The sequence below is a fragment of the Myripristis murdjan genome, chromosome 9 (genome assembly GCF_902150065.1).
Source record: "Myripristis murdjan chromosome 9, fMyrMur1.1, whole genome shotgun sequence".
In the NCBI taxonomy this organism is placed as follows: Eukaryota; Metazoa; Chordata; class Actinopteri; order Holocentriformes; family Holocentridae; genus Myripristis; species Myripristis murdjan.
The window spans coordinates 3,147,899-3,169,778 of NC_043988.1; the positions used below are offsets into that span (position 1 = coordinate 3,147,899).

At 41.7% G+C, this 21,880-nt stretch overlaps 1 protein-coding gene across 1 annotated transcript; it reads right to left on the bottom strand.

The window, feature by feature from the left end:
• Positions 1–18,262: 18,262 nt before the first annotated feature.
• LOC115365754 (C-X-C motif chemokine 6-like) lies at positions 18,263–19,746 on the bottom strand. The gene is made up of 4 exons (XM_030060900.1): positions 19,637–19,746; positions 18,949–19,072; positions 18,758–18,838; positions 18,263–18,617 (listed from the first exon to the last, which is right to left on the bottom strand). Exons 1-4 carry the CDS (start codon positions 19,689–19,691, stop codon positions 18,530–18,532), a joined length of 348 nt encoding a protein of 115 aa, XP_029916760.1. The 5' UTR covers positions 19,692–19,746; the 3' UTR covers positions 18,263–18,529.
• Positions 19,747–21,880: the final 2,134 nt, after the last annotated feature.

Here is a 21,880-nt window from a genome sequence, read left to right on the forward strand (position 1 = left end):
GGCGCACCGTCCAGCTCCCTCTGGATTCTTTGGGCCGCCACAAAGCTCAGAAAAGTCTCCACGTCTTTATTTGACCGCGGTCGCGGTTTGCTTGCCACTTTCCGACTTTGGCAACTTCACTGACGATCAATGCGCACGGCCGCTGTTGCCGTTTTTTTTTTTTTTTTTTTTTTTTTTTTAATGTTTTGTTTTCGTGCAGGAGTCGCTCTCGTCACTCCCTGTCCAATCAGTGGCCTGCACGGCGTTAACGTCACATTTTCAGCTCGACTCAGCTCGCTTGGAACCCCGGCTGAGTAGGTGCTAAAATGGGACCTGCTAGCAGGTACTACGACCTAATGGAAAAGCTCTCAAACCGAGTAGAGTCGAGCTGAGTCGAGCTGAGTCAAGCTGAGTAGGTACTAGTGGAAAAGGGGCATCTGTGGCTGCTACTGCTTTTTATTTATTTATTTATTTATTTTTTGGCACAGAATGATAGAGTTGATGCAGACATTACTGGATCTGTCTTAATGCTGATAACAGGACAAACACAGTTATGAAAAGTAATTTGTGCAAAACTCCTGTCAATGTGCACACAGTAGTGTTATGTGCATTTTCGTTTTTGAAAGCAATATTAATATTAATATTGATATATTATTATTGGGGGTTGTGGGGGAAATAATACACTATATTACCAAAAGTATTCGCTCACCCATTCAAATGATCAGAATCAGGTGTCCTAATCACTTGGCCTGGCCACAGGTGTATAAAATCAAGCACTCAGGCATGCAGACTGTGAAACAAGACATTTGTGAAAGAATGGGCCGCTCTCAGGAGCTCAGTGAATTCCAGCGTGGAACTGTCATAGGATGCCACCTGTGCAACAAATCCAGTCGTGAAATTTCCTCGCTCCTAAATATTCCACAGTCAACTGTCAGCTCTATTATAACAAAATGGAAGCGTTTGGGAACAACAGCAACTCAGCCACGAAGTGGTAGGCCACGTAAAGTGACGGAGAGGGGTCAGGGGATGCTGAAGCGCATAGTGCAAAGAGGTCGCCGACTTTCTGCACAGTCAATTGCTACAGAGCTACAAACTTCATGTGACCTTCAGATTAGCCCAAGTACAGTACGCAGAGAGCTTCATGGAATGGGTTTCCATGGCCGAGCAGCTGCAGCCAAGCCACACATCACCAAGTGCAATGCAAAGCGTCGGATGCAATGGTGTAAAGCACGCCGCCACTGGCCTCTAGAGCAGTGGAGACGCGTTCTCTGGAGTGATGAATCACGCTTTTCCATCTGGCAATCTGATGGACGAGTCTGGGTTTGGAGGTTGCCAGGAGAACGGTACATTTCAGACTGCATTGTGCTGACTGTGAAATTTGGTGGAGGAGGAATTATGGTGTGGGGTTGTTTTTCAGGAGCTGGGCTTGGCCCCTTAGTTCCAGTGAAAGGAACTTTGAATGCTTCAGGATACCAAAACATTTTGGACAATTCCATGCTCCCAACCTTGTGGGAACAGTTTGGAGCGGGCCCCTTCCTCTTCCAACATGACTGTGCACCAGTGCACAAAGCAAGGTCCATAAAGACATGGATGACAGAGTCTGGTGTGGATGAACTTGACTGGCCTGCACAGAGTCCTGACCTGAACCCGATAGAACACCTTTGGGATGAATTAGAGCGGAGACTGAGAGCCAGGCCTTCTCGACCAACATCAGTGTGTGACCTCACCAATGCGCTTTTGGAAGAATGGTCAAAAATTCCTATAAACACTCTCCTCAACCTTGTGGACAGTCTTCCCAGAAGAGTTGAAGCTGTAATAGCTGCAAAAGGTGGACCGACATCATATTGAACTCTATGGGTTAGGAATGGGATGGCACTTCAGTTCATAGTATGAGTAAAGGCAGGTGAGCGAATACTTTTGGTAATATAGTGTATAACATTTTTCAAAATGGGTGAACTATCCCTTTAGTCTGCTACAAACACAACAATGTTTCATTTTCAGAACAACTGTGTATAAAGTGAGGGATGATTCATAGATACCTTTGCCCAGGGTGATAACAGATATTGATTAAGGAAAAACAAACACGTTGCATGCTAGTGATTGGATATTGTACTGTTTCTGTTTCTGAGTTGATACTTTTTCCCTGCACCTGCATCAGATTCATGTAGCTTTTCATGTATTTTTTATTAGACTTTATAACTAAAGTAATTATGATTGGAATTATTTTTATGAAGCAAGAAACTGCTCAATATTAAACAGAAAAGTCATATAGTTTAGTTTTTCATCAAAGTTTCACTTTCATATATAACTGTCTGTGTCCTTTCAGAACTACCTCTCAAGGAAATGCAACTGATTTAAAGTAGGATCCTCTGCAAGAACAGTCCAAAAATATGGACAGAGACACCAGCTCCTCTGCAACAGCACCTTGTGTGGTGGGGAAGTGGTTCGACAGTAAAGCCACAGTAAGACTCTTGGGAGAAGTGCAGCAGATTTCACCATTATGGTTTGTAGAAGCCTGATCTGATTCATGTGCTGACTCAGCTCACATCTTCCTTCTGCCTCTACATTCCCCATGGCAGGGAGGATTTCATGGAAATGGGATGTGAAACTGAAAGGAGCTACAGGATGGAAAATAGAAAGGGAAAGTCCAACACTTGGGTAACTGACTAAGTGTGTTAAAGGTGCAAGGCCAGAGAGAAGATGAGGCAACCTCAGACATGTCATGATGCAAGGCATTATCTTGTATATTCTTGGCAGAACTTTCTATTTAGTGGGAATTTCCACTTCCACTTCCACTTCCAGTTTGCATATATGGGCATGTGTTTATTTGGGTGGAAGAGCCATACTTTTTAATCAGTAAGAAAAAATGCCAGATGTCACAGGTCACAAAGTTGAGACGAGGTCCCTTCACTAGATCTTAATGGAATTTTCATTTTTTCACCTGTCATGTGAAAGAACTGTTCCTTTATTGCCTTTATTAACCCCTTTTGTGTCGTGTTTAAAATGAGTTTGATTTTAAATTCCTTGTTTTGGTTTATGACCATCCCCTTCCCTTCTCCTGCAGGCCTGCACACTTTTTAACTGTAATAATCTGCTTTGCTCACACTAGTTTAGATGCTAAAAGTCTTATTTTGGGAGGTGAATGGAGAGATGGAAATCCAGTACTGTGGATAAACAGCCCAGGGGAGCACAGGGCAGCTAATGAGGAGATTTCACCACCATGTGGACTCGAGCTGTATAACACCCAAGTAACTTCACAGTTCCGTCACTCTATTTAGGTTCAAGCTCTAAGATAGATCTTAAACTACATAAGGAATTTTAGAAAGTTCTTTAGAAGGCTCACACATGTCATTTCTTTAATGTTTTCTAAGTAACAGTGTCATTTCTTATAAATTTCTTCAGTTTTCCTTTTCAAAATAGAGCCTTAATTCAAGTACAGGCTTATCACCATTGGGGTTAAGGGACCAAATATATGATTTTATTTATTAAATGAAGCATGTTTGTTAATATTATTGCTGTCTAATGTAAATACTGTCTTATACATTATGTTGCGTGACTAATTCCACTAGGGCTGAACGATTAATTGCATTTGCGATAATATCGTGATATGATACAATGCGATTTCCTAACTGCAACTTGCGCAATTATAAGTTGGTCACGAGACGCAAGCTACAGCGAGTGGAGCTCTCAGCCGCACCAACTTTTCATCCTGCCCACCTGTTGTGCAACGGCCTCTGGCTCAGTGGAGCAGTCAGAAACTGATGCTGCGTTCCAGGACACCTGTAACTGGTGATTTACCGGTTAAAAGTGGGCGGGGCTATAGCCAAACCTGTGAATTCACGCCTGTGAACTCAATTGTGCTCAACAGACTCCAACTTCCTCGTTCGACGTCACGCAGTTTATGTTTTGTACACAAGAATGGCGGCCCAACTGGAGACGGTTGTTCTTATCGGTTATGCCTGGAACGGTTTGAAGTCGTGACTCGTGACTTTGAAGTCGTGATTTACATGTACAATTCCCCGCTGGAACGCAGCATGACACAAGTGAGACTTTAGTCTCAAAGAGGAACAGCACGTCGGTGGTGTGGAATTATTTTAGTTTCAAAAAAGATGTTGCGCAGCGGCAGGTGTTGTGCTGCAGAACATGCCGTGCTACCGTTGCTACTTCACGGGGTAACACTTTCAAACATTTCGGTCAGTGATCCCTGTCTTGAGGTATTTGGCTTGCCAGGCGCACTGGTGCTCGGCATTTTGGCCAGACAACTGTCATATATGGTTTTTGTGGTATTTTTTAAGTGCTGGAACAAGTTCGTAGTGTTATCCTGTAAATACATGGAATCAAACAAAACACAAATAACTTCATAAAATCATTTATTATTATTTGTCACCTAAAATGACTTCCTTGAAGCAAACAGCAAAAACCAAAACGGAGGAAAAGTCAGAAAAAATAAACAATAATAGAATAATGGAGAGCTTAAAAAATGTACCGTATTTCACCAATTAATCGCTCGGCCGCAAATAGCTGCCTGGTTCTTTTAAACGCCTGGGATCTGCACCCATTTTGCGTATTAAACGCCCACCCGAATAACCGCCGGGGTGATTATTTGCATTATATTGAGGTAAACCCAAAATAAGGCTATTCACCTTATTTTTGCAGAAGTAAACAATTAGCCGCACAATAACTGTGCGGCACTTCCGTTTTCTGTCAAAATAAGAGCGCTAGCTAACGTTAGAAAAAAAGGGTGTACCGTAATCTTACATCGACCGACTGTAAATATGTTGGACAGTAGCTGTCATCACAATAATGGCCTGGTGCAGGTCTGTGCAAAAATAAATAAAGGCCTGCAGCGAATAGCCACCTGGTTCTTTTAAACGCCTGGGGTCCAAGTTGATTTTGCGTATTAAGCGCCCGGCCGATTAATTGGGGACTTACGGTATGTGTTTCTGTGATCATTTTGACATCAAGTTGGAGATCAGAGCTCTAAATACTTCCTGACAGTGTTACACACCAAACCTTCACTCTAAATAAAACAAACCTTCAATAAACAAACCTTTACTCTAAATAAACAAACCTTCACTCTAAATAATATTTTTTTAAAAAATATTACCTGACAGCCAGGCTACAACATTTAACTATGTTACATTACACGTCTGTCTGTCTGTAGAATATCTCAGTCATTTCTTTCTCTTTTTTTCTTTTTTTTTTTTTTTTTTTTACAAATTGTTGCATTTGCAAAATATGAGGTTGGAAAGTGTCTTGTCCATGAGCCGTGCATGATGTGGCCTCATAATTACACCACCATGGCTAAAGACTTGACGCTGGAACTGAAAGTGCTCTCACTGCAACAGGAAAAAGTGCAGGAAGGATGTTCCTGTTTGCATCCCAAAACGACAGACAAGCCTGCCCACAACAAAGGCTGAGATAGTTGTTAAACTGCATTTCTGGACTACTTGCTGTGTCCTGTTTGCGACGCTTTCTGTTCTCTGAGAACAGTCCAGTGCTCTCTTGTGGCTCTTTTTCCTCATCTTGGTATTCTGGACTCTGGACTGTTGTGACAGGTGGCACCTCACTTGGAATCAGATCTGATAAGACAAAGACAAAAAACAAGAGTGAATTTAATTTAAAGGGTGAAAATATGTGTGAACAGGTGTGAAAATAAGCCCATAATTGTTAGAAAGTGAACTTCCCCCCATTACTATATACCTTAGTTCAGTTTGACATGGTTGTATAAAAAGCTCTACACGTTTTATGTTGTGACAACAGCTTTGTGAATCAAAAGCTTTCGATGTCCATATTAGACATAATTTGATCATGATGATGCAAAGACATTCCTAAATACAGTCACTGACCTTTCACCATGTCAGCGACGTCATTCTTCATGTCATCACTGACAAGTACATCATGGTGAAGCCACATCTTAGAGAATGCTGGGTCCAAGACAGCTGCTCTGACATAGAGTGGGTCTGCAAATGGCAGTTCTTCTCCTGATGACATTTTGACGTTCACAAAGATCCCACGGAATCTCTTCTTGAGAGAGCTCTGGAGGCTATGCACCATGCTTCCCATGAAGCGCACCTGCCGTTTCAGTTTCTCCAAATGGTGATTTAGTGATAACACACGGGAGAACAGAGCTGACAGTCACAACCTTCTCACCCTGTGTTAGATTGGTGGCCTCGGCAAATGGCTGTAGGACATCACAAAGCTCTTTCATCAGATTCCACTCCCTAACTGAAAAGACCAGCTCATTGTGGCCTGTGCCCTGAAAAACACTGCACAGTTCCTGGTGGCTGAATGAGAGCCCTGCTTTGACTTGACGGAGAGTTGAATTCCGCCGGGTGTTCACTGTGTTCACTGCAGCAGGGACCCCACGCTGCCCAAACTTCTCTTCAAAAGCATCTTTAAAGGTGCTGGATGTATGCAGCAGAGAGCTCAGTTTGGAGCATTTTGCAATGGTGCTGTTCATGATCCTTGCATCTTTGAGGCCGTTACCAACAGTTAACTGCCGCATATGGGCAAAGCATTGCTGACGTTTATAGCTTCCTCTGGTAAGCACCTGGTCCACAGTTTCCCATTCATCTCTGGATAGGTCTTCCCACAACTCTGCATCATCCAGATTGTCATCATCAGTTCCTTCATGGCTGTATTCCTCTGGAAAGCACACCGTAAATGCTTGCTTCATATTTGCAGCAAAGTCAAGTTTTTGTCTGATGTTATATTGGTCACATATGGAATCAAAGGCTTCTGCTATCCGTTCTCCTGTGTGAGTTCCTTTGAATCTGTTGCAGACCAGCAAGTATGAATTCAGCTGAACTCCCTCAGATGTTGCCAATACATGGCCAGTGAGTCCCAGAAAGCCACTCATTCTCCTGTCTGACCAAATATCAACTGTAACTGATAAATGGTCTGCACCAGCAAGATGCACTTTTATTTTCTCTTGAATCTCTGCAACAAGGGATTCTATGTTCAAAGTCATTGTCCTGCGACAAACAGGCAGGTACTTGGAGTCAGCCACAGACAGGAAGTGTCGGAAATGCTCATTCTCTGTGATTTAAAGAGGCATGCTACATCCTATGACGAGGTCTGTTAGAATGGCATTTGTTTATAGCCTTCTGTCTTGGATGGTTCGCAAAATATGCTTCCAGAGGACGAGCCTGGATGAACTGTGAAATTGCAGGCTGTGTAGAATCAGTGTAGACCCTTCTCGTCTTTTCATACTCTGCAAATCTTTGAAACAGAAGCAAAAACAAGAATGGGATGAAAAAAAATGTGTTCTTTGTGGCTTAAATGTGTTTTTATCTATTAACTTACTCCTTATTAAACCACATTTACTTAATTTGTTTTATAACCATATTTATTGTTTTAAAACTATATTTACCTCATACTTACTCAGTTCTTAACCCATATACCCAGTTCTTAACTTCATATACTGTTTTAGCTAAAATTTACTTCTTTTTAAAACCATATTTAAATACTTTATTTGCTGTTTTCAACTTAAACCCCTATTTATTTCAAGTACTGTTTTCACACATTTAATCCATTTTAAATTATATTTACTTAATTGTCATTTATTAGTTAATTTCATATTTATATGTTCACTTCATATGTCTTGTTCTTTTGTCCACGCAATATTTACTTCATTTACTACTGTTTTTAGCTTGTAAATACTCCATTTTAAAACCATAACTTAATTTAATGAATTGTTAACTGCAGGGTTTCCGCTACATGTAAGTGATTGTGGCGCACCGCCACGGCAAAATAAAAGCCGCCACACCTTCGGAATGATGAGTTTTTTTTTTTCCAGATGTTAAAACAATTTAAAATATATTGTATGAATGGATATATATACACACATATACACTCGGGATCAAAATCCTAAGACCAGTTGAGAAATTGCAAGAATTTACATTTTGCACTGTTGGATCTTAAAAAGGTTCTAAGTAGAGCTTCAAAATGCGAAAAGAAGAAATGGGAGTGAGACAAAAAAAAATTTGAGTAAGCGATTTATTGCAAACAACCATTAAACTGAAATAGGCTGTTCATCAGCTGATCAAAAGTTTAAGGCCGCTGCCTTTAAAAGCCCAAATCTTGGCAAAAATGTGGATTCAGTGTCATTTTCTGTCAGGCATCCATACTGTCCTCCTTCAGAAAGGTCCAACCTGGGCTGGAACGGCACCTGTCAGATCCGGCAGACCAGACCTGACCGGGTGGCCAGGCTCACCGTGTGGTGCTGGCCGGCACCAGGTCTGCTGGATCTGACAAGTGTGCAGCGTACACAGACTGCTGTACTTTCATTATAAACCGACTTTTGTTTATACGGTTGCAGCAGCACACTAGTCATTCACACTAGTCAAATAATCTGGATTTTAGGGGGAAAAGGTGCTTGGGCGCGGAACAAACTTGGTAATGTGAGCAGCTCCTAAGAGACTATAAATCACACACAAATAGGGTTGCCAACCATCCCTTTAAATAGAGAATCGTCCCTTTTTGGCAACCAGAACACATGTCCAGTGCTGAACCAATAATGGATGCACTTGGTCCCTTATTTTTGAGAGATTATTTTTGTACAGCAGTAAACATTGAGAACAAAATAGCAAAACAAGGCAATCCTGTATAATATCGTACCTTCTCTGCATTATCTTTGAAAAACTCCTCATCCATCTTCAACTTGTTTAACTCAGACCGAAGCTCCATATTTTCCTGCAGAAGACGGGTTATTTCGGCACTGCTTTGTTCACAGAACTGGCATTGTGCTCTTAGTCTCTTAGTAGCTGGTTCATCTGTTTCTGTCTTTTCTCTCTTTTCCTCCTCTTCTGCAGCTCCTGCCTCTGCTTCATCCCCATATCGCTCTTCTTCTGCAGCTTCTCTGACTCCATTTCTCTCATCTCCAGTCACATCGTTTTGTTCATTTTGGCCTCCTCCCTTGGATTCTCTCCTGTGATGTCTCTATTGTCTGTGGGCATGTCGGTCTAACGCTGTGGCTGTGACCTCAGAGTGACCCAAGTGGAGGGTTGGAGCCCAGTCTGGATGAGCCTTGTACATCTCATACGCTGGTTTACCTTTTGGGGAGACAAAAGTATCCATGTTGAAAAAAGTATTGCAGTCGACAGCGGGCAGTAGGTGCTTCAGATCCAACTGAACTTCAGCCGATGTGGTGAACAGTACTCTTACAGGTGTTATAAGGAGAATTTCTCGTGTTTCACTCACAGTGATTAAAAATAGCTCTATACTTCCGACTGAGTTACACTTTGGAATATCTTAGTGGCTGAGCAGAGTATTTTGTTTTGATTACATCTATTCAGCTCACTGTGTTTGAGCTAGCCTTCCTAAGCTAGCCCACTTTGCCGCAATGCCGACAGAATAGTGCTCAGTTACAAAATGCAGAGGAACTTATGACTACTCCACTCAGGAACAGAACAAAATGAGAACAAATAACCATTTGCTAAGTGATGTTTATACACTCACCCGAATGAAAATGCCTGGAACACACTTTCAGAGATCTTGGGCTGTGTGCAAAGTGTATGTCCGTGCGTCTCACGGCGGAGATCCAGGCCATCCGTCTTCGCTTGGTTACTTCGGACACAAGTCTCCTTTGATTCTGTCTCCAGGCCAGAAAAGAATAAAAGGAGAGTTAGTCGTCTACTTTTTGGCCCCGTCGATCGTGTGAACGGACATTACATCCGATCACGCAACAGGTTCTTCCCATGACTGTTTTGTTTTGGGGTGCGGTCTTCTCGGCGGTCTTCTTTGCGCGCAACAACAAACAAGTGGCTGCACAATATATCATCAGCCCCTGCGGCGCTCTGGCCGTGACATCACGCCCCCATCCCCTATTGCTAGTACTGAATAGTGATGGGAATTCCATCTCTTTTTAGAGAACCGGCTCTTTTGGCTCAGCTCACTTAAAAGAGCCGTCTCTTTCGGCTCCCAAGTGGCTCTTCAGATTTTTTTGTTGCTTAAATTAATTTATTACCAACAATAATGTTAAATTATTTGCAAAATGAATAAAAAAAAAAGCGTTTTTTTGTTTGTGTTTTTTATTCCCAGTGCCCTGATGGGTGCACAGTTCTCATGTGTCTGTGCAGGTTGTTTGTGGAGCCGGCTCCATAAGAGATTTTTTTCTTGCAGACTCTACACTCTGCCTTTCTATTGTCAATAAAATTGAAATGGGTCCATATTTTACTCCTTTTCCTGCTGTCACTCATTTTCTTAACTATACCTTTCCAGTGCATTCATGTTGTCTCTCCTTGTGGCCCCTTGCTCTCTTTCTCTCTCGTCTCCCTCCCTCCTGTTCTCCTGTTTGTGTGTGCTGTGTGTGTAACTGCACCCCCTCGCCCCTCTGCTTAGCGCAGACACATAAGACACAGAGACGACACCACATACAACACCACATATATTGATTAATCACATGAGAGAGAGAAGGGGGAAAAAAAGGCTCCCAATCAGGAGCCGGCTCCTGTCGTCCACTTCATTTGCAACCGACACATCACTAGGGCTGTGTCCGAAATCACTCCCTAATCGCTATATAGTGCACTATATAGTGATTACGCCATTTTGTAGGGGTGTCCGAATGTTTAGTGATTATTAATGTTCACTATATAGTGCACTGGATGTATCCCACAATCCACTGCGAAATGTAGTGGACATCCGATGGTCACTAACCAGGCAATATATCCCGTCATGCTTTGCGGACAAGCAGTCGCGAAGGAAAAATTGCGGAGGGATGAGAGACGAGAGTCAAGCTTTCATACAAATGTAAGCATTTTTACTTAATGCTGTTGATATGCTGAAGTTTGTTAGCAGACTCTGAGCCGCGCAATAATGTAAGTATTTGTTGATGTTTTACGGTTTAATTACGGTACATTACGGTACAAATTATGGCTAGTGAGCCCGGTGGCTTTCTTCTGTAACACAAATGAGCAAAGTTAAGATACCTTAAAGCTAACGTCGGATATGCTAGTTTTTATCCAGTAAACTCAGATTTTAGTTTCACAACACCTGTAGAGAAAGTATTGTTTCGATTATTAATTGTAATCTTCTCAGGGACCGACGACAATGTGGCCAAGCTGATTCGCCTGAGAAGAGAGAAGGAAAATCTCTTCTCAGGCAAGAGGTTTGCCTCCGCTGCTGAATGGGAGTGAGTTACTTGAACTTTTAGCTTTGGTATCATCTTTTATTATGTGTAATGTGTTGACTTTCCCTGTGTTGTATGTCTTGTATCTTGTACCTGAGTCTGATTACACAGGCACGCACACACACATGTAATGGAGGTCCGCGGGTATAACCCGATAACATCGGTCACTGTGGTGAAGACAGGGCCTGCCTTCCGCACTTAACCTTTTCAAATGCCTACATTTTCCTTAGTTACACATTGTATTCATTTATTTCTGATTAACATATAAATTTATACATGTTTTCAACCATATTCACCCTTTTTTCTTCTGTCGCAGTATATTCACCTTTAATTTCTCAACCATGTGGTCCAAACAACCTGTTTGCTACTGTATGCTACGTAGTATCCAGGGAGTTTACATCTTTACAACTTAACCAGTAAAACTTTCTGCACATATAAATCATATTACAAAACGACATAACAAAGGTTTGGTAGTGATGGGCAAATGATCCCGAGGCTTTGGAGCTTGTGTCACTCCTCCTGAAGCAGAGTGATTCGAGTAGCTGTGTCGGAGCTTGTATCAAAACACCAGTGGCACGTGACCAATGACTTTTGAAGCTTCGAACGTCATCGCTGCATCACTTCGCACTTCGTTGCTTCAAAATGTTTCAAAGCTTTTCATTGGCTCATAGTCTTTCAGTGCGTTTCATTGGCTCATAGTGTTTCAATGCATTCTGAGCCAATCACAGCTTGACAGGTTTGACAGATTTGAGTGGTTTGGCGCCATACCAGCTATATAAGATGGATCATTATTCTTCAAAATGGGGTTATGAGGAGATAGAAATTTGGAGAGTGAAGTTGGTGTATTTTGGCAGTTTTCATGGCAAGTACAAGCAGTAAGCAACGTTCAAAAGTTTGGGATCATTTTGATCTCATACCACCAAATAAGGTATAATTCAGTTTATGGCCTGCATTTTATGTTTCCATTATTGAATTGTATTTTTCATTTTTAAATGGGTTTCAAAATTACAATTACTTGTAGGTGCGGTGTTTGCTCTGTACACAAGAGTCGTCTTACAGCCACAACACGTCATCTATGCTGAGACACTTGTGTGCCAGGCATGATGACAATCATGCCCAGAAACCAGTGACCCTGTCAACACTAGAAATCCTGACAGTAAGCTAATTATATACGTATATATACTGTATATATGTATGTGTGTGTCTATTTACTGTAGATGTTGTGTATCATGTTCATATAGCAACCTTTCTCCCACACAGTGTCCAGAAAACAGAAGCTGGATGAGGCCTTGGTGGACATGATAGTTAAAGATAGTCATCCTTTTTCTATTGTTGAGGATGAAGGATTCACTGGAATAAAACAGTTAACAAAAAAAAAAAAAAAACAATGTTTCTGAGTTCAAACACCATGATCATTTGCAAAGTAGGCAGGATCTCTGATCCTGTTATGGACTTTTAGTACAGTTTTCAAATAAAGCTTAAAGCTTCAAATGAATCCTTAACCAACATTTAACATTTAGATTTATTCTTTTGGTTAATCTGGAATGTGTTTTACAATATGGGTGGGAGCATCTGCATATTTTTTTTCCTTTTAATAAAGATGTTAGTTGTACTTATGTGTAATGACGATGTAATCATTATGTGGTATGAATGAACAAAACACTTGAATGACCACGCAGTTTTTTCTGAACTTTTATTGCTGACATGGGATTCAAACAGTGTCAGTGCTTCAGTCGTGTTCTTGAGAGCTTGCTATGGCTTCAGTTGTCCACCAGATGTCACCGTCACTGAAGCCTTGAAGCTTTGAATCTTTCTCGGCACAATTGTTAGGAAAGCCTCAGTGCTTCATGAGGCTTCACCTGCCCACCACTCAGGTTTGGTTCAAACATACTGTACATTTATTCATCCAAAAAAGGTTCAAACACATTATTGCAATCTATCCACAAACACACCTACTTACCATATCCTGTTACTTGGGCTGACAAGCAGAAGAGTGACATAGGTGTGTAGAGCTCCATTTATAGGGATGGTGACGTCATTAGGACTTATCACTAGCCAGGGGAGCTTGCATTAATCTGAAAAATGTTGTTTTCATAATACAAATTGATGTTTGGTTATTAAGATCAAGTATGCTTACCTTGTTGAGGTAGATTATTTCTGTATGTTTTGGAAAAGTTTTCCTTGTTTTGCTTGAACTGTAGGTGAAATTTGTACATTTACCCTGTGCTTCAGAACAGATGGTTTGGTCCAGTAAGGGAGGCCAGGTTCAGATGATATAAGATCAGTCTGCCTTGAGTGAGGGGAGAGTGAAGATGCTGTGGGGCACAATGCTCTTGCGAGCTTTGCCCTAAATTATAGTCTGAAAGACAGCAGTTCTGTTTGCTTCAGATTAAGCATGTCATGTATGTTTGTTGATTTTCCTTTTTCTATTTTTTGAGCTTTATCTTGCAAGAAGAAAATAAAAGGGTTTTTTTTTTTGCAATTGAAATTCTTGTCATCTCTGTACACCTAGCCCTCATCGAGAATGAACTCTTTTACAGTCACACACACACACACACACACACACACAAACACACACACACATATTATACCGTGCACTAATAACTTTTGCACATTTTGTAGAGCTGTCCTGAAGGACATGGGCCTGTCCGGGCTGGTGAGCCTCCCTGCCTCATTGCCTCAGCCTGGTCAGAGAACACTTCTGTTTCAGTCTCCCCTGATTCAGTGCCATCTGAGTCAGAGATAGGCTTGGAGGAGCCAGGGCTAGGGCCATCAAAGAGGCAGCGTCATCATGACCGCATTTTAGATTTTCTTGAGAGGGAGGAGAAGAGAGCAGAGAAAGGGGAAAGGAGAAGAGATATTGATAAGTTTACTTGAAAAAGCTATTGAAAAAATGTGAAGGAAATCAGTGAAAATAAACAAAATAAAAACCTTCTGAAAAATGAATGTATATATGTATGTATGTATGTATGTATGTAAATTTGAATGTGTTTATAATTAACTATTTACATCAACTATTTACAAATTGAAAATTCTAACAATTTCACATTATGCTATTACTAACAATGGATTGGGTAATTTAGATGCATAGAACAGATACTAAGGCCACATTTATAATAAACTAACTATTTACATTAACTGGGATTGAGTTGATTAACTTTAATTTTTAATGTGTCCTTAATTGTAGTCGTGCTCCTGAAGAGCTAGAGGAGTGTTGCGTGGTGCTGATGGAGCAGCAGCCATGTGACTGCGTAGTCGCTCCCCACACTGCAGCTCTGGATGAAGCTCTCCACCTCCATCATCTGGCTCAGGTTGTTCCTCCACTGGCTCAACAATATCCCCATCCCTGCGACACAGGTTGTGCAAGATTGCACAGCAGGCAATGACCTTGACGGCAAAAGTTGGGTGCACCTCGAGAGCCTTAAAAAAAATGGCTCGCCACCTAGTCTAAATGATGCCAAAGGCTCTTTCAGTGACTGACCGGGCCTTGGCATGGTGTCTGTTGAACCTGGCTTCTACTGCATTCCTCACTGGCTCCCTGTAAGGGGTGATGAGCGTGATGGGGTAATGAGCAGGGGTATCCACCATCCCCCCAGAATGCAGTAGCCTTCAGGTGGGTACAAACTGTTCACAAAGAGGGAGCTACCGTATTTCCCCTATTAATAACCCGGGCGTTTAATACGCAAAATCAACTTGGACCCCAGGCGTTTAAAAGAACCAGGTGGCTATTCGCTGCAGGCCTTTATTTATTTTTACACAGACCTGCACCAGCCCATTACTGTGATGAGAATTACTGTCCAACATATTTTTTAGTACAAAAGTACTGTAAGGCATAAGGTAAACATATCTGTACATACAAACATAGTGCAAAGTACTTGCGCTGCGAGTCGTTCCCTCTGACACTTCCGTTTTCTGTCAAAATAAGAGTTAGTTGGTTGATTTAAGATTACGGTACACCCTTTTTTCTAACGTTAGCTAGCTCTCTTATTTTGACAGAAAACGGGAGTGCCGCACAGTTATTGTGCGGCTAACTGTTTACTTCTGCAAAAATAAGGTGAATAGCCTTATTTTGGGTTTACTTCAATATAATACAAATAATCGCCCCTGCGGTTATTTGGGTGGGCGTTTAATGCGCAAAATGGGTGCAGACCCCAGGCGTTTAAAAGAACCAGGCAGCTATTTGCAGCCCGGCGATTAATTGGTGAAACACAGCAGTTTTAACAACACAAGCATCATCGACTGAACCAGGGTAACCCACAAATACAGTGGTGGAAAAAAGTTTTCGGACACCCTTAAAATTTTACACAATCTCAAATATTATCATGACACCAGCAGCACTCATGCATCCCCAAACCATGATACTGCCTCCACCATGCTTGACAGTAGGTACTGTACATGCTGGAGATAAGGCTTCGCCTGGCCTTCTGCGTACCCTAACATTAGTAGGAGGAAGATAAAGCTGGAAACTGGAATCATCTGACCACAGAATCTTCTTCCAATTCCTGGCTGTCCAGTTCTTGTGTGCCTGGGCCCAACGACACCGGGCTAGCCTCTGTCTCTCATTGATCAGGGGCTTCTTGATAGCCTTGTAGGACCTTAAGCCATGATCTAAAAGTCGGCCACATACAGTGCGGGAGGCGTGTTTCCTGCATTAGGTGCCTTGTTTTAGCCATTTTTGTGTCTGAAGAACTTTCAAATGTGCTGGCTTTATATAGACACAAAGCTTGGCAACAAAAATTGTATCTTTTAATAAAAAGAACAACCTTCATCACTGGTACCAAAATGACCCAATACTGAAAATTTCTTATGTATTTTTATGGAACCAATCCATTTTAAGTTTTTAATGGCTTTTTTAGGATTTGTTTAGTATTTTGGCTGTGACTGTACTAAAAGAAATTGCACTTGAAGACCTAAGAGTGATTCTTAATGCAATATTTCACAAATGCATGGGGTGTCCGAAAACTTTTTTCCACCACTGTATATCCAAAAACTGACACTGGTGGTCACACACTGTCTGCATTTGAATTGAATAAAAAAGCTTCCTGTTAAAATAGCACTCGGCATCTGCACTTTTGGGCTTGATTCTGATGTGGCAGCCATCGATGCTACCTGCAACCCTGTCTAATGCAGAAGATCCTGCCAGATGCTCAAAGCCAGCACTGATGTTGTGAAGCTCATCATGTGGAGGAAAGGAGATGACCTGGTTTTTGAGCTTGATAACTTTATCAGAAACTCTGTGGATGATGTTGTTAACTGTGGAGCGTGGTATGCCAAATGCCCTGGAAACAACTCGGTAAGAGGTTGCACTTGCCAACCAGAACACAAACACAAGAACCTCTAGGTCATGACCCCAGCCGTGGTCAAACGGGGAGCGGAGGATGTGGATCAGGTTGGTCAGTGTGGGTCTGGAGAGGCCAAAGTCTGGCTGCAGGTCACTTTGACCGTCAAAGTAGAGGGTCAACACTGGAACATGGTGGTTCACTACACAGTACTGTGATCTTTGACCATGCTGTAAATAAAGATGAGAACAATGTGTATATAATAAATAGTAATAAAAATGGTAAGTGTAATGAAATGTGTGGGTGGTGGTTATTTGACAGCCATGTAGAACAGCTATGTGATGTGGAAACAAAATTATGTAATGTCTAAGTTACTCCAGGAGGGGGTGTAGTCGGATCTTAGAAATCTGACTAATAAATGGATCATTGACGGATCTGTGCCAGAATCTATGTAGAATGTGCAGGTCTAGCATTTTAATCTTTCTACGTACAATTGGATGATGTCTTCTGAGCCAAGCGAGAGCGGAACGCCTCAGTCTTCTCTGCCTGGCAATTCTGGCAAGTCTGGTCCTCCTCCTTATCAACAGTAGTTGAATTACTGTGATGATGAACTGTGAAATTCATGTTGGGAGGCATTTCTTCAGCTTTAAACACTCACATAAAAGCTTGTCTGTTTGTTTTGTGTGCGCGAGACTAATTCATGAGTTGCGGTGGGGAAAAGTTATTAATAAAAACAGTACAACGCAGAGACCCATTTATTATACAGCATACATCAACAAGACAGATCAAAGTACTTGTAATGTAAAGATGGAAGCTTTGGTGACAAGACACAAAATACAAGGCAGATTTATTAGTTAAAAGGGACTGACAAACATAACTCCACTCCATGGTGTGTGTGTTTACATCATGTTTTATTTATGCGACAGCAGTGACGTAATTAACGGCGCCAAACAACAAGCGAAGTAGTGTCCAAAGCATTCCGCTATTGAGTTCACTATATAGCCCACTACATTGAATTCCCTATATAGTGAGTAGGGAGTAGTGAGTGAGTGAGTGATTTCGGACACAGCCTAAGTGTGTTATTTGATGTGAGTTTATTATAGGTGTATAGTGATAAGCAGAGAGAAAGAGGCATTTGACATATATCTGAGAACATATATAGGTTTTTGAGTAACATTTTGGTTACTTATAAGCCAATTAATTGCATTTTTCTGGGGAAAGAAATTGATCGATTTGCTCATTTTTGCAGTATTTTTGTTTATTTTTGAGAACAAACTGACAGTGAATGAAGCTATTTCTCATGCTGGTTGCACAAAGCTGGCTAAGGTTCATATATTACATCCATTAGTACTGCACAGTGTTTCTACTGTACGCTGCCATGAAGACATGACATGATCAATGGGTGTCAAACTCAAGGTTGATGAATCTTGCCCAAGTTTCAAGTTTCCCACTTGGAATTCAGACTTGAAGGATCCTGTTTGCATGTTGTCAAATAGGAAGGAGGCCAATATTTGAACTGTGACATCTCTGAAATGCAGCATAAATGCATGTGTTGTTTTTTTGAAATATCCTGTGGTGGAAGTGGTGAAGAGGTTCAGCTATTGTTGTTCACTGCAGTTTTCTGTGTATTCAGCACTCGCTTATTTATGTTTAAAGACACTTTTGTATTCCATTCTGAATTTTGGATTGGCCCCTTCGTGCATGAATATTTCCCACCAGTGTCAGATCAGACACCAATTTTGGACAAACAGGAACATTCTACAACATTTTTGTTGGTGAGGATGGAGCGAACGGTGCATCTCTGTCTTTGTATGAATGGATCAGACAACCAGGAAAAAACCATGCACCCAAAGGTACAAAAAGTATGGTTTATTGTTTAGAAAATAGGAAAGTAGTCAGATAAAAAAAGTCAGACCAACACTTCACAGATTATATAAATATACAAATATACAAATTATTTACTAGATATGTACATGGAATTTTTCAGTGAAGAGAACCAAACTGGCCATGGAAAATGTTGTGGACAGTGTAATCCACTTGCTACAAGACTTTGGAAATGTTGCTTCTCCTGATGAAAAGTCCTTCAGTGGCGTAATCCCGTCTTCAGTGCAAAGGCTGAGGTGATTGTTCTCCCACAGAGCTACAGCTTAGATGTTGTGGGGGTGGCTGATGAGGTCACGGTCACTGCTGCTGGCTGGCTGGGAGTGTTGGGGCTCACACCATTGACCCTGAATCAAGAGATGCAAATGCACTGTTACCTCAAAGCAATGGAGATGCAATAAAACACATGTTGTCTTAGAGACTGTCAGCTTTCAGGTCAATCTGTCATCTGTCATCTGCAGTGGCAGCACAGCCAGGCTCCTCTTACCTGTCCTTACATCTCTGAAAGATCCGCTTGCCAAATGGGGACTCTGGATTCACACATTTCTTGGTATCCTTTGTCACAACACTGGAGAAGAGGAGAAGAACAGTGTTAGAGCCAGAGGACAGAGCGCAGCCCGAGAAAAGAATGACAATGACATGTTGACAGTTTTCACTGAGTTTGGCTAATTTACTCACATAAGCTCTGCCTTTGGACAGAAAGGACTTGAGTCGTATCCCTGACAATCCGTGATGAGTTTTGGGTTGATATGATCGATGGCACCATCCAGACATTTGCATTTAGTTTTAGGTTGCCTTTGCCCTGTGTGGAATAAGGACAGATGATTGTTAGGGAAAGTTATGAAGTCAGAACAGAGCATTTGACAGGAGAATTCACTGTTTTAGTTCTACAGAGCCGCTCTGGAGGAAGATCTAAAACTGCAGTCTGCACAGAACACACAAAGCACACACACACTAAGTCAGCTTGTTAGTCATCTGTACAGTCACAGCATTGGAAGGTATTTCACAACACAGCACCCTCAGGGCAACTTGGACCAGATACATGGCAGGAAGTGACGAGTGAGTTTGATGTGACACACAGAATTGAACTTTGGCAGCGTGTTGGGTTGTCTAGTTCCCTGGACACTCATTTATGCACTAAAGGAGTAATTTAGGGAGCTGTTCTGCTATGGAAGTGAATGGAGAGATAAAACAGTGTTGTGGATGAGCAGCCCAGAGGAGCACAAAGGACAAAACACAAGTGTTTTAGCAGCATGTGGACTGATATCACACCCAGGTAACAATATGAGCCAACGCTCCCCTAAAGTTGATGTGAAGTGGAAAGCTGCGCTGCTGCTCTGTATGAATGAAGTAAACGCCTCCTTACCTTGTGCACAGAGGACAAGCAGGCAGGCCAGGAGGGCGATGAGCGCTGACTTCATTGTGCCGGCTGTGGACTGATGCTGCCTGGGACTCTGCTGTGTCTTCAGTGTTCAGTCTGAGCCGCTGGGGTAGCAATGCTCTGCACTGAGTTTGTTCTCTCTTTTATACACTGAAAAACGCCCACACACACATGCTGGCTGCTGTCCAAACAACAGAGTGCTTTCACTCTCCTCCTTCCTCTTTACACCAGAAGGCTCAACTGGATTTCCCGGAATGACTCTGTCTTAGGCTGAAACAAGCTGTAGGTAACTGAAGTCAAAACGTGAGCAAACTGAATGAATGAATGAATACTGCCTGTGGTTTGACAAACACAAAAGGTAGACAGACAGAGACCGAGCAGAAACACAAGTGAAGGTGACACTAAAGGAAAAAACCTCACCGTTCAAAGAATGTTCTGTAATTCCTAAAACATTAATCTGAGCCAAATCTACAAAGTAAATCCTCTTAGTGTTGAGTAAGTAGAATTATTCTTTTGAAATATTTGTCATGGCTGAGTGGGGCCAGTTGTTACAGTTTCACTTTCAGATGGTCTTTTCCTCTGACGGGAAATTCCCTCCTGCCTGGCCATGTGTCACACCACTGGGGATTGGCTGCGTGCCAGAGAACTGCATGTGCTCATTCCTCCATACCTACACACACACCTTTTCTGATGGGATTTCTTTGGAATTTGAGGTGTTTAGCTGACACTCTCACTGTAAGCAGTAGGCCGGTTCTGAAGTGAGAGGCAGCTAATTAGACGTACTCCTCCAGGACTTGCAGACCACAGATGATTCAGTCCCAGGTGTCTTAGCTGAGTAAGAGTGGAGTCAGTGTGTGTTGGGACACATTCCACCTTCAACATGTGTTTCCACCTCCAGGGGCCACACAGAGCACTAAAACTGGGATAAACAGAGTCAAATGAACAGCATCAATGGGACTTTTCTGGAAAACCACGGTTTGGTTTTGATCCGTCACTTCCTGCAGACGGAGAAGGGTCCATCCCTGAATGTGCAGAGTCTGAGATGTGAGGGATGAGATACTCCTCTCTGCTGTAGCCTCACTTTCTGATGCCAGCTGTTCAGATGTCTGGATATTGTCCTCCGAAAAAGGCTGATTGTGTTCAGACCAATGCTGAAGATAAAGAAGGTGCCAGAATCCAGAAGTGTGTGAGGTCCAGCAGACAGTGACACACTGTGGTTGGAGGGCTGTGGACAGGAAGCAGCATGAAGGTGCTCAACCCAAAGCTGCAACATCCATACACAAAAACTACCACACATTTAAAATAACACACACAAATAACAACAAAAAACTTCATAAAATGACCAGAAAAGTATTTTTAAAAATGTAAAGAAAAGAACAACAAAAATCCCTAAAAACAAAACATTTGTCCAGTAAATATATCAAAACTAAATATATAATTATTAGAATTAGATATTTAAAATGAATGAAAATCACCTTGAAAAAGATAAGACAATTACTGAATCAAATTAAATAACTAAATGGACATTAATATCTTCAGAAAAGTTGTACCTAGAGTTCAAATCAGTCTTGACCACTTGACTTGAAAAACAAAATATTTCTTTTTTTTTTTTTGTGTGTGTGTGTGAATGAAATATGATGAGGTCAGCTGAATACAGCTTCCAGTGAAACAGGCTTCTTTTGGAGAAGGGGAAGCAGAGCCAAGTGATTCATGGGGAAGTGTGTTGTTAACCTCGACTCGGTCTTTCAGTCAGAAAATCCTCTATAAGACGGCCTTCTTCAGAATATGAGGGGCAGATGATTTTTTTTTCTTTCTTTCTTTCTTTCTTCCGAGGAAGTCCTCCTTCCCATGGGTGAAAAATCACCAAATGTTGCACAAAGGTCCAGTCCCATGCCAGATTTCCTCAGATGCAAACTCAAGCCAATAGTCCTGATGGTGGCGCTATAGCAAGCCTCTAAATTTCAAAATTTTGAAAATTCGTAACAAATCAACATTATGTACTACAGCTTTGCAACTTTCCCCAAAATGTAGCCCCAATACTGAAGAAACTTTTGTACACTTAAACCTATTGCAAATGATGAAATCCATCACTCTATTTTTTTTCAAAAACTGTAAAACTTCTTAAACCTATTGCCTCCCACAATCTTTGCTCAATTGACACCAAACTTGCTACAGAGCATCTTCAGACTGTCCTACACAAACGATCCACACAGATTTTTGATTTATCAG